Source organism: Myotis daubentonii, chromosome 6 (genome assembly GCF_963259705.1).
Source record: "Myotis daubentonii chromosome 6, mMyoDau2.1, whole genome shotgun sequence".
NCBI classification, from domain to species: domain Eukaryota; kingdom Metazoa; phylum Chordata; class Mammalia; order Chiroptera; family Vespertilionidae; genus Myotis; species Myotis daubentonii.
The window spans coordinates 11,995,984-12,014,179 of NC_081845.1; the positions used below are offsets into that span (position 1 = coordinate 11,995,984).

The following is an 18,196-nucleotide window of genomic DNA, read 5'->3' on the forward strand; positions in this document are numbered from 1 at the left end:
AAAGGTTGTTTCCCCAGGTAGAGATTTTCCCCTGAAGTTAGGGAGGGAATAAAACCCCTTAACTAAGTGCCAGGCGGGTAATTAATCACTTTAACTATGAACAATCATGCTTAAGCTACATAATCTTTACTCCCTGGAATGGAGATAAGAAACGCCCTAACCTTTGGAATAGAGATTGATAGGATTGGAATCAACTGGTATAAATACAGATGTAACAAGACAACAGGACACAGAACCTAGACACAGAACCTCACAGAACCTAGAGACAGAAGAACTTCGCTGGAGAGAACATGGCAAAAGATCCTGGACAGAAACTGGCAACAGAACCTAGAGACAGAACCTAGCGAGAGAAGCTGGCTGAAGATCCTAGACAGAACCTGGCTACAGAACCTGGATAGAACATGGCAAGAGAACCTGACTAGAGCCTGGTGACTGAACCTGGCTGGAGAACCTGGACAGAACCTGGCTGGAGAACCTAGCGAGGGAACATGGCTACAGAACCTGGCTGGAGAACCTGGCTGGAGAACCTGGCTGGAGAACCTAGCAAGAGAACATGGACACAGAACCTGGCTGGAGATCCTAACCAGAACTTCACTGGAGATCCTGAACAGAACTTGACTGGAGATCCTGGCTAGAGATCCTGGCTAGGCTGCTGATCAACTGAACGCTGTCTCCGTGTCATTCCTTCTTCGCCGACTCCATCCACACCTTTGGGGACCCCTGGACCTGCTGGGGTTGGACCCCAGCAAAGGCATCTGTGGCCTCAAAAGAATTAGGACCTTTGGGGTGATAAGCAGAGCTGTCCTGTCTACAGACAGCAGGGCTGTGTGGTTCACTGGAAGTTGGCAAGGGTGCTGAGTGGACTTCAGTCTGGAATGGGCAGGTCAAGAACCCAGACAGCGGACAAAATTCAGGCAGCACGCTGTCCACGGGGTGGCTGGCAGCAGGTAAAGTCTAGGTCAGCATGACATTAAACAGATCGTGGCTCCATCGGGTGGCCTCACGTGACAAGCCAGACTCAAGCTGGCATTCAAGCAGAGGGCAGCACATCAAACCTTGGCTAGGTGGACAGTTTGAGAAGTCGACTGCCCACTGGCCAGCTTTCGCCCCACAGCTGCCCTGAAAACCTTCTCCCAGAGCTGCCTGGGCCTCCTATGGACAGATGCGGCCCATTTCTCCTAACTGTGCTTGATCTGCCTGCGCCTGTGCTTGTATAAACATTTCTTCCACAGGCCACAGGGACACCTGGGTCCCCTTTTTCCTCTCAGTTCCTTCTTTACCGTCTCTTTTTCCCTCTCCCCGCACATTTTGATTTTGTCTTCTATCTTCAACTTTCTCTCTTCTCATGCTTCAAGTTCTCCACAGGTGAGCTCATCCACTACGTCAGCTTTGAGAGATTGTATGTTTCTAGGAATGTATCCATTTCTTCCAGATCATCCAATTTGTTGGCATATAGTTGTTCATAATATTTCCTCATAATCTTTTGTATTTCTGTGGTGTCAGTTGTTACTTCTCCTTTATTTCTGATTTTATTTATTTGGATCCGCTCTCTTCTTTTCTTGATGAGCCTGGTTAAGGCTTATCGATCTTATTTATTTTTTCCAAGAACCAGCTCTTGGTTTCATTGATCTTTTATATTATTTATTTAGATTCTATTTTGTTTATTTTTGCTCTGATCTTTATTATTTTCTTTCTTCTACTCCCTTTGGGCTTTGTTGTTCTTTTTCCAGTTCCATTAAATAGAAGGTTAGATTGTTTATTTGAGATTTCCCTTGTTTCTTGAGGTAGGCCTGGAATGCTTTCAGCTTCCATCTTAAGACTGCTTTTGCTGTGCCCCATAGATTTTGGGTTGTTGTGGTCTCATTTTCATTTGTTTCACTGTTACCTAGCACAGTGCCTAGTTCATACTTATGCTTTGAATCATTTAAACATCTGTTGAATAAATGGGCACAGGTGCAGAAAAGTAATAAAACCATAAATGTAATTGTTAGAAGAAACATTGGAGACCATCTAATCCAACCCTCTCAGATAACACATAATAAAACTAAGTCTCAGAAATATTAAATAATTTGCCCCAAACCATGCAAATATGTAGAATCAAAATAACGGACTTGGATTGGTCCTGTGTTCTTTCCACTTTCAACATTGTCCCTGACTTCATCTGTGAATATTCTTTCACTTATAACTATATTTTTTATTGTCATTCCTCCAGCAGGAACAAAGAAATGAGATTTTACTTAGGACACACCTTATTGTAATAAAACCTGACCATTGCCCCCTTTTCTGTAATCATTGCTAACACCATACAGTTCTTAACAATAGAAGCAATTACTCACTGGTTCACTCAGATTATATGGCGTACCACTGTCCAGATGCCTGCCCTGCAATGAAGAAGGAGGTAATAAACACCAGCTCCCAATATTGTGTGCAGTAATAACTACCACACCTTGTTTAAAAAGCTTCCTGGAATAGTGCTGCCTCCCTCCTCAGTGTTTTCTAACCGGAAAACAAGGAGCCAAATATCTTAAAGTCATTAAATTAGTCATGAAATCAGACAAAATCCCAGTGCAAATTATAAGATATAATGTCTAAGAATTCTTCAGAAATGGTAAAGGTGGGATGGGGGTGTGGCTATAGGAGGGGTTAAGGACAATGGAGAGAGTCTCACACAATATTAAACAAGCCTGTGACATTAGTCAATTAATGAAGTCAAAAGACTCTGGGTAAAACATGAATTATGTTCAGATTTTTCTTTTTTTTTAAAGCAGTCTTATTAAGAGCAGAGAAAAATACAAATTCAGAATTTTCCATAGAGTAAGACATGAGATTGCTCTGTTTATTCCTCATGTGTTCAGAAATTTTAAGAACTTTTTTGTGCTGGGGGACAATAAAAGAAATGGGAGCCAAGGGGAGGAAGTCTCTAAACTGCTTTTTCTCTTCCTTTTCCTTATTTAAATGGAGTCCTTCATAGACAGAAGGACTCACAAAGGATGGCAATCCTGGGCCTATGATCATCACATATGTGCTTGGATCACATTATGTAGATATGACCTAATTGTCAACCTGCCCCACTGACTGACTTAGAATTATGAGCAAAGGAAAACTAAGTGAATTTTTCCAGTTGGTACTGCTCAGAACCTCCCCTTAGAAGTTGCTGAATTTGAACCACTGAATTGGAGAAGTGATTAAGCCAGCAAGGCACACACCTTCTGTTCTTGCCTTCAGTGGTTCTCAACCTTCTGGCCCTTTAAATACAGTTCCTCATGTTGTGACCCAACCATAAAATTATTTTCGTTGCTACTTCATAACTGTAATGTTGTTACTGTTATGAATCGTAATGTAAATATCTGATATGCAGGATTGTCCTAGGCAACCCCTGTGAAAGGGGTTTGACCCCCAAAGGGGTCGCAACCCACAGTTTGAGAACCACTGCTTAGTTCCTCCTGCCCCACTCATCTGCTTAAAACACACAATCCCAGTGCTGGGTCTCAAGTCCTCTTCACCCAACACCTACTTCTTGGCACAAGATTTTCTTCCTGCCCACCTCAGCCAGAACTAATTTCATTTACTTCCTGTCCTAAAAAATGAAACAACAGAATGATCTGCATTGTAATCCCACTGCTCCCAATGTGATATTTTGAAAGTTAACCTGTGCTGTCTAAACTCAGTATTCTCATCTGAGACAAAAGTAAAATAATATTTAATTCATGAAGTTCAGGGGGATTTGATTAAATAATGCATTATTATAGTACAATGCCAGGCACCTAGAAATCTATTAATATTAGGTGCAAAATTGCTATAAATAGTCTTTTGCAGACATTTCTTTGGTTACTCATGCAATAATCTCTTCAGATAATTTTCTTGATGTTCAGGGTTAAAAGTATATTTTTCCTTTTATTTTGATATATATTAACCCATGTTTTCTAGAAATCTGTCAATTTGCATCCTAACCACAGTGTATGAAAGTGCCAATTTATCTAAACTTTGCCAACAAAATGTTTTTATCTTTGCCAAACTGATAGAAGAAAAGTTGGTAATTCATTTTTATTATGTATTTCTATGGTTCCTGTGAAGTTAAATTTCAAATGTTTTTTAGCCATTTATAATTCTTTTTTTAAAAGTAGGTATTCATGTTTTAAATTATTTTAAATGCTTTTATATATAAGGGTTGATAAAATTTTGTTTATCACATACAATACTTTTTTCCATTTTTCAACTTTGTTCTTACTATATTCTGTTTACTGTCATATAGTTTAAGTTTTTAAGCAGTCAAATTTATTAATAATTTCTTTAGGGATTCTCGATTTTGAATCAGACTTCTTAAGACATTCCCATTCCACAATTATAGAAATATTTGCTCCTAGTTTATTTTAATATTTTATGGAGTATAGTCTTATTTTGTTTTTGTTATTTGTCTGTATTTAAATCACATCTTTTTAAAAGTACCTCCTGGAATTTATTTGAATCTTCTTTGGCAACAAAAGATTTATAACAGAATTGAGATTATGGCACAGAGATTTCCCATATAACCCCTGCCCTCACACATGCACAGGCTCGCCCATTATCAACATCACTCACCAAATACTACATTTTTACTAAGGATGAACTGACACTGACAAATCATAATTATCCAAAGTCCATAGTTTATGTTAAGATTCATTCTTGGTGTTGTACACTCTATGGGATTAGACAAATGTATAATGACATATATCCATCGTTATAATATCATACAGAGCATTTGCTCTGCTTTAACAATCATCTATGCTCTGCTTATTCATCATCTCCCTCCCGATTCCCTCAAACCCCATTGCTATGAACCACTGATCTTTTCATTGTCTCCATAGTTTTGTGTTTTCTAGAATGTCACAGAGTTGAAATGAGATAATACGTAGCCTTTTCCGGTTGGCTTCTTTCACTTAGCTATGTGTATTTAAATCCCTCCATGTGTTTTTTATGGCTTGATAGTTTATTTCTTTTTTGCTCTGAATAATATTCTATTGTCTGGATGTGCCACAATTTATTTATTCATTCACCTAATAAAGGAGGGAGTTATTCTTTATTCTAAATTGATAGCCCCAATTGGACTTGAATTGTTATCTTTATCATATTCCATACTTCCTTATGTACATGGTCTTATTTCTGAGCTGTATTCTGTTTTACTGGCCTGTCTACTCCTTTACCAATCCAAACTGGGCTAATTTCTGGATATTTTATGGAATTTTTGGATTATGGTTTCATTCCATTATCCTGTTATAAAGTTACATATTATACACAAGAAAACCAGTAATGTTTATACTTTTTAAACAGGTCAACCTTTTGAACTCTATTGCTTCAAGTCTTTTATTGAATTGAATTGATACTTCTAACAGAGCACTCTTTATTCTAAATTGATAGAACACTAGTTCCACAGTCGGTTACTAAAAAAAAAGGTTTTGTTGTCAAAGAAGATGAAAAAATTATAATTAAACAAAACCACTCATATGCTATTGTGCCCTGTGGATATACAAAAAGAGAGTATGGGAGAAGCAATTCCATAATTATTTGATCATAAATCTCATGTTCATAAAGGTTCTCACAATTCTAGTGTTCTGAAGAATATTATGGCCCTAGCTGGTTTGGCTCAGTGAATACAGCGTTGGCCTGCAGACTAAAGGGTCCGAGGATGGATTCGTTCAAGGGCACATGACCTGGTTGCAGGCTCCATCTCCAGCAGGGGGCGTGCAGGAAACAACCAATCAATGATTCTCCCTCATCATTGATACTTCTATCTCTTTCTCCTTTTCCCTTCCTCTCTGAAATCAATAAAAATATTTTTAAAAATAATATTATGTTTTATTCTCTGCAGCATGTGGCATATATAATTCAAAAATGTTAAGTCGGTTGCTGTAAAATGCCCATGCTCAAGCCTGGAACTATGGTTTATGGTTTGTGCATTTTTGGACAGCAATTTTGAACATTCCTTTGTATAATACTCTTTTGTTTCTTTTTTAAAAAGCAAAGATGCTCTAGTATCACGAACTACCCAGTAAAATCAAAGATGACCTTCCCAGCAAATGTCCAGACTAAAAAGGATGACAGAGAAAAAAATTCAAACGATATAATACACTCGAGCACTTTACACATCCTTTCCCCTGGCCCTGGCTGTGTTCATTGTCCCTTCACCCCGCTTTGTCCCTCCAGCCCTGCGTGGGAGGCCCAGACAGAGACCATCAGTGCAGCCACTGGTCGGGTTGGCAGACCGTGTCTCTCGCAGCCGCCACCACAGCAGCTGCGCCTTTCTCTGTAGGTGGTGAACGGAAGGCAACTCAGCAAAGGAACAAGCTGTCTGCTCCTACTGCCCAACCCTGAAACCAAAGAGCCCACACAAAAGACACGCTAAAACTAAAGGTAACTAGAATAATCAAATACATAACATAGACACTAAGGGAAACAACCAGCCTCAGTTTTGATAGTAGCAACATGAACAGATTGTGGCAAGACAATCATATGATGGGCTATTCTAAATGCATTAAAGATCCTGTTTCCATGAAAACTGCAGGCATGGAGGAAAACTCGTATATACCACTAAGTGAAAAAGCCGAGTGCACAACTGTGTGTAAAACTATATTCACATTCGGGGGAAAAAACACTGAGAGAAAATACCATCAGAGGTTAATAGTGGTGGAATTGTAAGGTTCTTTCCTTTACTCTTCTCTATTTTCTATCTTATAAATGTTTTACAATGAGCATGTATTCTTGTTAAAAGCAGAGAAAAATTTTTAACTTTTTAATAAAGAAAACATTTAATTGTCCCAGTTTTCCACTTTTAAGTTTGAATTACGACTTTAAAAACCTAAAGCATACAATTCTACATTAATGGCAATGAAGTCTTCAGCGAAGGTTTATGTAAAAATACCAAACTTTTTTTTCAAAAGTCCGAGTATCCATAAAAATATTCACAATAGTTTAAATTCAACCAAAAAGAGAGTAACACAAATCAATTTCTTTAACACAAATCATTTTCTTTCCTAATCTACCCTTGACTTCTATCTCTCATGCTTTAGGATGAGCACTGTATTTTATTTGGTATTTTCATTATATTTCAAAGTGTGACTCTAACTAGTGTCACATGTAAGCTACCATGGTATTTCCTTTGTCTTTAGATGAGTGTATCTTTCCCTGGCTAGACTGAATTTGGTTTTTAAAGTGAATTCAGTGACTGTTTTAAGTACAACTAAAGCATCACACCTAAAAAGATGTGAAATAATATATATAGGAGGAATGATACCCAGAAATGAGAAGAAAATATTAATTTTAAAAAAAACCACCTCATTACTGAAAAATTACAAATGCACAGAAAGCAACAAAGGACTATACAAACAATTCTTGCTTTTAAAATAAAATGTTGTTCTATATGGCCCTGCAGCTGCTGCCTCGGTCATCCACCTCCCCATACAATCATCCATCCCAATATAAACAGCACTGATGTTCACAGCTGGACGGCATTGCCCTGGGTCCAAACCTACTGCGTGCTTCCAGACAAATATAAATGGTTCTGTAATAAATGAGTTTTCAAATTATAATTTTTTTAAAGCATGCACAATTGATGGCATTTAATCCTCCTTTACTCAAATCCCAGTCCTCCCAAAAATCTATGGACAGATAAACAAAATAGGCCTGCCCTACCTTCTGTAGTTATAAAGGGTCCTAACTTACTTTGAAAAAACAATATTCCTCAGGAGAAAACTTCTTATAAAGTAAAAATAATTCAAACCTTTATAACAAGCTGAATTCTATGTTTTAGTTCCCGCAAAGACAAATAGCAAGACCGGTAAAACTTACCAGGTTAGTTACACATGACTTTAGGCAGCTGTTTAAAACTGTACACTGACCCACAGAAATCCATAGGCAGCCAAGAGTCACGAAATTGACAAGTTTCAGGATAAGCCAGTAACTGTTCTTCATCACTTCACTAGTCCAGCGGCGGGACTTTAGGTGCGCGTTCCAATTTCCTCCATTTCGCTAAGTGAATTCTTCGGGTTTCATCACTTCAGTTGAAGGAGAGGCTGGTGGACTTTTTTTTTTTAAATAATATACTTACACCTTTTAGTTTAGACCTTTGAACCCCAGATAGCTTGTCATATGCCCATAACAGCTATTTCATCACTTAGCTTTGTTTTACTCCCATAAAGAAAATCACCCACTGACTAAAGGTTAGGAGCGCGCCTCGCGTGGCAAGCAAACGAAGTGGGAAGCAGGTGATGCATGCCCAGTCCCCAGCCCGGACGCTTCCCCGGATCACCCACCACTTCACCTTCCTGAGGCGGGTTCGGCTCGGCAGGAAACTGGGTTTTGACCACCTAGACTTTAGCCAACAGCAGCACTATTATAATAAAAAATTATAAGAAACATAGACGCGCCTAAGTCAAACGATGAGGCCGAGAGGAAAAACAGAACCCTTGGGAACCAAGAGCATATTTTAAAATGAAAAAGCAAACAAAGTTGAAATTAATAGACAAATGCTCTGAGCATGAGGTAAAGGCAAGGAGGTGTGGTAGAGTGCTTTCAGGAGTTCACTACATATTAACTAACATGCTGCCTTATCAGGTCTAGTGAGACAGAGAGCTGGAACCAGCCATCGCCGAGACCTCAGATATGTACAAGTGTAACTGTCTTCAAAAGGAAATATTGTAAAAATTTCAATCAGCCCAGCATCCAGGTAAAGTTAAGCTGAAGTTTGAACAAAGAATTTGAAATCTGCAAAGTACAGCAGTGAGTCATTCAGGGTAGCTACTTGTTAGACTGCTGAGGGTTAACTCTTTAAGGTCAGATGTTTTTGTGTTGCTGGTCTTTCTCTCATGACAATCTAAAGTATCAAATAAAGTTCCTTGTCTTCTTAAATAAAGGATAATAATATACTTAACCTTCTCTTAATGGCACGAGATGCTCATTACAAGCAACACATGCATAAGGTTTTGTTTTGAGCTGAACATCTTTTAGTAAATGTTGACAAAACGGATGTACATTGTAAAGATGAATGGTACTGACTCCAAAACTGACCCCTAAAACTTGTTTTCTTGAAAAACTTTTTCCACCGTCTACCTGCTTTCCCCCCCTGCATTTTAAAGAATGTAAATTTAAAAATAGACAACCATTCGATTTCTTGGTCAGAGGAATATGGGTCCTCTTTTTTCCAAAATACACTTTTAAATCAGAGAAGGGTCTACCTTATCTAAGGGATTTTCTCACCCCAACAACATTTATCTTCTTCACTGCATTGCCAGTGCCTTTTCCCTGATGAGCACAAATAATATTTGTAACTTTTACTTCACTAAGCAAAGTCCATTTCCAGGAAGTATTTCCAGGAAGACCTTAGTTCATTTTTTTTATCAAGTTCCTTCCAAATTCAAGATTTTGTGCTTATTCTCATTTTTGGAATTTAACCAACACATAGATTTGCATTAGTGAGAAATGGAGTATGTTCAAAGATATTTGTTGCAGAATTACTTACATTTGCAAAAGATGGGAAACAGACTAAGAGCCCAATAATATAATACTGGATCAATTAATTCACATATCTTCTCCAGGTGATTTCTCCACATGGGCTTATTTGGACTTCCCCATAGCCTGATGTTCTCCAAGCAATTGAACTGTTCACATGGTAGCTTGGATCTTTGGTGACAGTACTCCGGTGTTAAGCTGCATTGTCTTTTATGATTCAGTTTTAGAAATCACAGTTATTTTTGCTGCATTTCCTTAATTACCAGAGAGTCACAAAACTGCCCAATTTCAAGGAGAGAGGAATGAGACCCCACCTCTTTTGTTATTGTTGTTGAGGATGATGATAATTTCAGAGAGGAGGGAAAGGGAGAGAGAGATAGAAACATCAATGATGAGAGAGAATCATTGATCGGCTGCCTCCTGCACATCCCACACTAGGGATCGACCACACAACCCAAGCATGTGCCCTGGCCTGGAATCAAACCATGACCTCCTGGTTCATAGATCGATGCTCAACCACTGAGCCATGCTGGCTGGGCAACAGCATATTAGTTTATTACAGTATTTAGACTGTGATTTCACAGCAAAAAAAATGATTGCATTTCATAGCACTTTCCTTGTCTATCTCCTCTGACCGCTTCAACTCATAGCCCCCAACTTCTCACAAGTGAACTAACGCACCCACACTCCCTATCTGGTCTCTCAATCCTACCACTGCTCTGAATTTAAGGCACCTCATTTCATAGGTGAAGACTGCACTGAGTCAACTTTGCTGGATTTCTCCAGGCATGAAATATATGGACACACAAAACAAAGCCATTGCCCAGAGACAGACAGTGGTCAGAGGACAGGGAAAGCATGAATGGAGTTTGTTCAGACAGGGAACCTCAGCTGAGGGAGGCAGAAACTTTTACTGTGAGAACCAAGCCCCAGGACTTTCGCCTTTCAATGAAGTCATACACTTTAAGAAATGTGTGATCAGGGAGACAGAAGACGGCAGCGCAGGCAAATGCCTGTACTCACTGCCTCCCACAACCACATCAAAATTACAACTAAAACACAGAACAACCATCACCCAGAATCACTGGAAAGCTGGCCAAACAGAAGTCCTACAACCAGAGTCTACAGCAGAGTCCTGCTCCATAGGGGTGTCTCCTGCACAGCAGCTCTCCCACAGCTGGTCCTCACAGCCAATTGGCCTGGAGGCCAATTCATCCCAGTGACACCAACAGTATCAAGTCTCAACTACCAAAAGACTGCGCTCACAGCCCACAAAGGGGTGCACCTAGAGCTCTCAGCTCAGGCAACTTGGGAGGCTGAGCTACTGGGCCCTATAGAACACCTAATACATAAGGCCACTCTACCAACTCAAGGAGACATAGCAGCTCTACCCAATACATAGAACAAACACAGGAAGCAGCCAAAATGCAGAGACAAAGAAACATGTCACAAATGAAAAAAATGGGAGAAAGCAAACTACTGGATATAGAGTTCAAAACCACGGTTATAAGGTTACTCAAGAATCTTCTAGAAACCTCCAAAAAGATGGGAAAGGACCAGTCAGAAATTAGACATACACTGAATGAAATAAAGAATAATATACAGGGATTCAACAGTAGAGTAGAGGATTCTGAGAGCATTTGAAATATGAGAAAGCAAAAAACACCCAACCAGAAGAGCAAAAAAGAAAAAAAGAATCCCAAAATATAAAGATAGTGTAAGGAGCTTCTGGGACAACTTCAAGAGTACCAACATTTGCATTATGGGGGTGCCAGAAGAAGAGAGAGAGCAGGGTATTGAAAATCTATTTGAAGAAATAATGACAGAAAACTCCCCCTACCTGGTGTAAGAAATAGACTTACAAGTCCAGGAAGCACAGACAGTCCCAAACAAGAGGAACCCAAAGAGGACCAGCAAGGCAGGCTGGTGCTGGTGTTGGGTCTTGGGCCTTTAGCCTGAGGAAGGACAGGCCATTCATATGGAAAAGCTGCTGCACAGAGCACCAAGACACATCATAATTAAAATGCCAAGGGCTAAACATAAAGAGAGAATATTAAAAGCAGTAAGAGAAAAGCCGTTAGTTACCTATAAGAGAATGCCCATATGACTGTCAGCTGATTTCTCAACAGAAACTATGCAGGCCAGAAGGGATTGGCAAGAAATATTCAAAGTTGCCGAAACCGGTTTGGCTCAGTGGATAGAGCGTCAGCCTGCGGACTGAGAGGTCCCGGGTTCGATTCCGGTCAAGGGCATGTACCTGGGTTGCGGGCACATCCCCGGTGGAGGATGTGCAAGAGGCAGCTGATCGATGTTTCTCTCTCATCAATGTTTCTAACTCTCTCTATCTCTCTCCCTTCCTCTCTGTGAAAAATCAATAAAATATATTTTTAAAAAAAAAGAAATATTCAAAGTGATGAATAGCAAGGACCTACAACCAAGATTACAATACCCAGCAAAGTTATCATTTAGAATTGAAGGTCAAATAAAGAGCTTCACAAACAAGAAAAAGCTAAAGGAGTTCATAACCACCAAACCAGTATATATGAAATGTTGAAGGGTATTCCTTAAGAAGAGGAAGAAGAAGAAAAAGAAAAAGATCAAAACTATGAACAACAAAATGGCAACAAATATATACCTATCAAAAATTCAATCTAAAAATCAAAATAAATGAATAAGAAATCAAAAGAACAGAATAGACTGGTGAATAAAATCGAATTAGAGGCATGGAATTGGAACAAAATGACATTTCTCAGAGGGAAGGAAGATGTGGGGGGGCAGGAAGAGATTAAACAAAGACTTTATATGCATATGTGCATTACCTACGGACACAGACAATAGAGTGGCAAAGGCCTGGGGCAGGACAGGAACTGAGTGGAGGGGGGCAATGGGAGGAAAAAAGAGGGACATCTGTAATAATCTCAACATTAAGATTTTAAAAAAAAAAATGTGTGATCATAATTGTAATTATTAAGCTGTGAGTGACGTGGGAAAAACTCCAACACTGGCCTTATTATAGATACTGAGAAATCAATTTATTTAAAAAAGAAACCCTACTAATAACTAATTATATCATTTATGAATATTTACTATTTATAACTCATTAGTCTGAGCACAAAACCAATTAGCTTAAATATTGACTTCAGACTTAAAAATGTCCTTCCAACAGCATATCAAAGTTCACCTAGGAAAGAGTAGAATGGGACTCTTTCAGGTTCCTTTGCTTCAATAATTATTGTTCTTGGTAAATCAGGAAATGGTTCTTGACCCTTGATATGTATGGAGAGTTTACTAGGTGATAGACATGGTATTAGATTTCAAAGAACTTTATTTCTCTTATCCCCTACAACAGGTCTCTAACACCAGAGCCCTCGCCTTTTCCCTCTCCTGGAAATAGTACAGTGATTAGAACATGGATTCCCATATTAGCCTAAGTCCAATCCTGGCTCCATCTATGAGCTAAGTGAGCTTGGGAGTTAGTTACCTAAGTTCTGTTGGTCTCAATGTGCTCATCTGTAAATGGAGATAATAACAGATTCAATCAATCTCAAAGTTTTAGTATCTGCCCCATGGTAAGTTCTTAATCAATTTCTCCACCTATTTAAGAATTTTGTCACTTTAGATATTCAGGTTGTCCCAGTTAAGGCTTAAATTAGTCATAATGATCTGTTGAGTGAATATCCAACAGTTATTGAGGGCCTACTATCTGCCAAAAATCACACAAGGCACTGCGAAGACAGCAGTGAACCAAACAGTTACACATCTTGTCCTCACATGGGCAGGGGCCAGAGGGAGAGAAAACAGATACAAATAGGTAAAACATGGATTAAGTTATATCATATGGTAATAAGTTCTAAATAGAAAAAATGACAGGTTTGCAGGGCTAGGGGTTAAGTCTTCAGGTTGCTTTTTAGATACAACATTGTGTAAACTTTATATAATTTTGTTACTAAATGAGATGTAATATTGTGATTTTTAATTGCAACAGTGAACTAGTATTTGCTAATATAACAAGGTTATCTGCTCACAAATTTAAAACATTTGCACATTGTTTTCTTTAGAAGTTTTCTCAATTTCTCTCACATACTTTCAGCGAGGGCACTTTGACAACTTATAAGATCAAGAGTGAGAACAAAGTGTTTCTTTTAGAAATTCTTATTGCTGTTATGATAATAGACGTACTGTTTAAACTCAGAGCAGGTGAAGAACTAGGAAACCATGATTTCAGATTAGCAAGGATCGGCATGTCTTTATCTGCAGCATTGCATTTGCAAATATTGCGACATATATGTCAGACAAAGGTTCCAATTGTATCCAAAGAAGTTTTCCAATGAAAAGTGGTTTTAAAACCCCTCTAAAATAGGGGTATAGAATAGTATAACTTTATCTTTAAAATCATTAATATTTCTTTAATATTATTTAAATATTTATATTATTAAGTGTTCTAAATATTTTAATTAAATGTTATCAAAATATAATTAATATTTTGTTAACTATAATGTGATTATATAATTAAATATTAAATGGTATAATTTAATGCTACTGAAATATATTTACAACATAATTTAAAATAATGTTTAGTTTTCTGTTTCAAAGACTGAACTTGGAGAAACAGGTGAGTTCTAACCACAGGCATCAGAACATTAATAGCAGACCAACTAGAGCAGCGGTTCTCAACCTGTGGGTCGCGATCTCTTGGGGGGTCGAAAGACCATTTCACAGGGGTCACCTAAGACCATCGGAAAACACATATATAATTACATATTGTTTTTGTGATTAATCACTATGCTTTAATTATGTTCCATTTGTAACAATGAAATTGGTGGTCACCACAACATGAGGAACTGTATTAAAGAGTCGTGGCATTAGGAAGGTTGAGAACCACTGGCCTAGAGAATGGAGTGAAGTACAGAGCTATAGTATCACCAAGGAAGCCTGGTGCGAGGGAGGTCAAGGGCTTCGGGGCCTCAATCAGGTACCTGTTTAAAAGATAACCATTAAGGAAGAGAGAGTCTACAATGGGAGTCTTGAAGATACGCTATTTGAGTTTTTATTATTGTATATCAAAGTTTAATTGTTCTATTTTGAAATATATGTATTCTGCAGGATGGTTCTGGTGGTTTTCTTCTACATGCATTTTGGATTGACAGAGAATCATAGGTGTTGTGAAATAAACACTTAATGAGCAGTGTCTGTGTGCTACACACTGAGAAATGATTTATGTGTATTACCTCATTCCATTCTTTTACTGTTCAATAAAATAATCATTAGCATATCCATTTTACAGTTGAGAAAATTGAGACCTGAGAAGATTCAAAAAGTTTCTTGGCTTCCCACAGATGGGAGATAGCAGAATTGGGACTGAAATCCATGTTTATCTGACCTTAAAGTCTATAACCTTAACTTGAACCATAACTTTGATATTAAACTGCCTTTCACCAGGTAATATATGCAGTGGGCTATCTGCATTCATCACCTTTTTGGACTGGAATATCTAATTAGAATGGTCCTTTATAAGGGGGAAGTGTATGTATTTTATTTAGTACCACCCATTTAAAGTTTAGAGTAGCCCAAGGATCTATTTACTCAAACAGCTTTATTGAAATATGATTCACATTCTATACAATCCACCCATTTAGAGTGTGCTATGCAGTGGCTTTTAGTATATTTACAGAGTTATGCAATCATCACCACTATCTAATCTGAGAATGTTTTCATCATCCAAAAAGGAATTTCCTACACATGAGCAGTCCTTCCCAGCCCCCCTCCCTCCAACCCTTGACAACCACTAATCTACTTTCTGTTTCCACAGATTTCTCTATTTTGGACATTACATATAAATGAGATCATACATGTGGCCTTTGTAACTGGCTTCTTTCACTTAATACTAATGTCTTAGAGGTTTATGTTGTATATGTGTCAGTACTTCATTCCCTTTTATTGCTGAGTAATATTCCATTATATTCCATTGTATTAATCCACTCAACAGTTGACAGACTTCTGGATGGCTTCCACTTTGGGGCTATTATGAATAATGCTGCTAATGACATGGGCTCTACTTACTGTTAATTCATCAGACTCTACTTTTACCCTAAAGACATTACTATGATTTCCATAAGTCTATGACAAATTACTTGAAACTAAGAATGTTAAAATCCCTGGGCAAGAAACCAATATGTGTCATACTTAGGGTCATCAGCTTTTCTTGGTTTTTCCCAGAACTTTCCAGTTTTAGCACTGAGAGCCCTTTGTTCTGAGAAAACTTGGACAGTTGGTCATCCTAGAATGGGACTTAGCTCAGAAGGCAATTCTAGAAAAGCCCACTTCCTGGGATGAGTTTTGTAGTTTCTCTTGAAGGTATAGTTCCATATTTTTAAATTGGCTTAAGCAGTAACTATCATTTTACACAGTTTCATTTTAGTAGGAAACAGTTATTCTTTTAATTCTTCCATGGTGAACAATGCCTGGAACTTTCACATATACTAATTTTAAAGCTATTACATATATATGTGTATACACACACACTATTTGCCCTGTTTTGTATGTCTGTATGATATTTTAAAGACTATTATTATTATTATTATTTTAGAGGAATTTTAGGTTCCCAGCAAAATTAAGAGGAAAATTCAGAGATATCCCATATTCCCCTTGCCTCCATGCATAGTCTCCATTATTAAAATCCCCCATCAAAGTGGTACCCTTTAAAATTTTTTAATTACAGTTTACATTCAATATTATTTTGCATTTGTTTTAGGCGTACACCTAGTGGTTAGGCAATCGTATACTTTACAAAGAGTTCCCCCTGATATTTCCAGTACCCACCTGTGTTACCTTTGTTACAATGGATGGGCCTGCATAGACTTTAGGTGGATTGCTGGTGAATACAGTAATTAAGACCTCCCCAGGAGCCAGGAGGCCTCGTGTCCACAGGGTGGCAGTGTGACACCCATAAACCTAAAGAGAATTGAAATAAAAGCTTTATTAATGAAACCGAATCTTTTGTCTGGACTTTGTACTTCTATGGGGAAATGTGGAAAACCAATTAATTACTTGTGAGATCTAGAGCTTTGTTTAATATTGGTAAACAGCCAGGTATGGTTAACTATTAATGTCTCCTACTCATAGATTTAAGATAAGAAATACAAATTTAGCCTTCTATAAAGCTTTGTGTTTTAATTGCTTAAGACAAACTATAGAATCTTAGATTCCTTAAAAAGCACAACATTTAATGTTTTCTTCATTATTTCCACACACACAAAAACCAACATGTTACCTTTTCAGATTCTATACAAACCCATGACATTTCATGGAATATAATTTTACCCCTTTCACTCCACTTAAGGATATCAAAAATCAGGTGAGAGACGGGGATATTGTAAGGATGATCTCAAGTGTTCTCTATTTTTAAGTTAATCATTTACTAGCTTCAATACTTGATATTTAGAAATAAATTACTTTTACACTCAATCTGAACACAAGTGTGTTAAAATTTTTAAACAGAGAAAACAACTATAACACAACCTCTCATTGAATGCTGAGCTCCCTCTAGACATTCTTAACAGTTACCTATCTGAGAAATGGACACAAAACCAACTACCTTTAATTTGCATTGGTTCTATTAACATACACCCAGTGTTTGCAGGCCTCATATTCATAAGTTACATACATTTCTCTACAGAATAAAAAGGAGTCTAGAAGAAAATGTATAATTTTTCTGCAAACAGCATCAATTTTGAATCTGGAAGCTGTCTTATTGTTTGTGCACATCGTTAAAGGTAAGGGTAAGAGTAAGCATGGGCTACTCACCTTGCTTGTTATAGTTTCTAATTGGCGCTCCAGGTCAGCTTTCACCTTCTGTTAATAAGGAGGCACTATAGACTCAACAACAGAGTGAAGATAAATTAGCAAAGCGGGGGGGGGGGGGTACACGGATTAAATAGGAACCCAATAGTGACATATATTCACAGTCTCTTCCCTTTTTATGTCAGGACACGAAGCAGCCTGATTTCTGAGGGCTCTTCATGTTGGAATCTGTTTTCGTCAGGAGTCCTTGGTCCTAATGTTAGTTTTTTTGTCTTTCATTTGCCCCATGTTGACTCAGACATTTACGATGGCATTGCTGCAATTCAAACATGTAGACAGTGAATGTCTAATCTAAGAGACAATGAGCATATGTTAAAGTCTTCTCCTGCTGTATGAACTTTTGTTTTGAGATTCTAAATGCCCATGTCTATGATTCTTCTAAACACAACCACTGTATATACAATTAAATTGAACAAAGTCGGTTTTGTTTTTAATATTAACAAGTGCCCTCCAGAACTTCAATCTACTTGATGCAGAGGATCTTTGAGTCATAAAATACAGTATATATCTAGGACTGTGAAAGCTGATTTTCTTTAAAAATTCATGTATTGTCTGGGTTAAGTAACACCTTCTCTAAATCATATTGCCTGGGAAGTAATCAGTTGTTAATTAGTTTGTACAATTACTTTCTCTTTTACAAGAGGCCAGGAACTTCCCACTGGCAGTTTCTCAATAGATGCAGAAGTTTATATAATAACTTCCTGATGGATAGAGTGGGCAATACAAATACTCTTCTGATGTGAATGATGCATGTGAGAGCTGGGTCATTGATATTTGTTTTAGGTATGGTTGCTCACCTTTATAACAGATTTCAAAGGTCCATTCAGATAACTTACCGGTTGTTGGTTGCTCATTA

At 37.9% G+C, this 18,196-nt stretch overlaps 1 protein-coding gene across 5 annotated transcripts in view; it reads right to left on the reverse strand.

The window, feature by feature from the left end:
• Nucleotides 1–18,196, reverse strand: part of ROS1 (ROS proto-oncogene 1, receptor tyrosine kinase) — a 119,209-nt gene that overhangs the window by 86,700 nt on the left and 14,313 nt on the right. For 2 of the 5 annotated variants that reach the window (XM_059700148.1, XM_059700149.1), the window contains exons 2-3: nucleotides 16,300–16,431; nucleotides 2,337–2,381 (exon numbers count right to left, since the gene is read on the reverse strand). In XM_059700148.1, the coding sequence (XP_059556131.1) occupies nucleotides 2,337–2,381; nucleotides 16,300–16,431 (177 nt within the window). Of the gene's footprint in view, nucleotides 1–2,336; nucleotides 2,382–7,821; nucleotides 8,295–16,299; nucleotides 16,432–18,196 lie in introns of those variants that run through there. The other 3 variants (XM_059700150.1, XM_059700151.1, XM_059700152.1) reach the window with 3 other exon arrangements.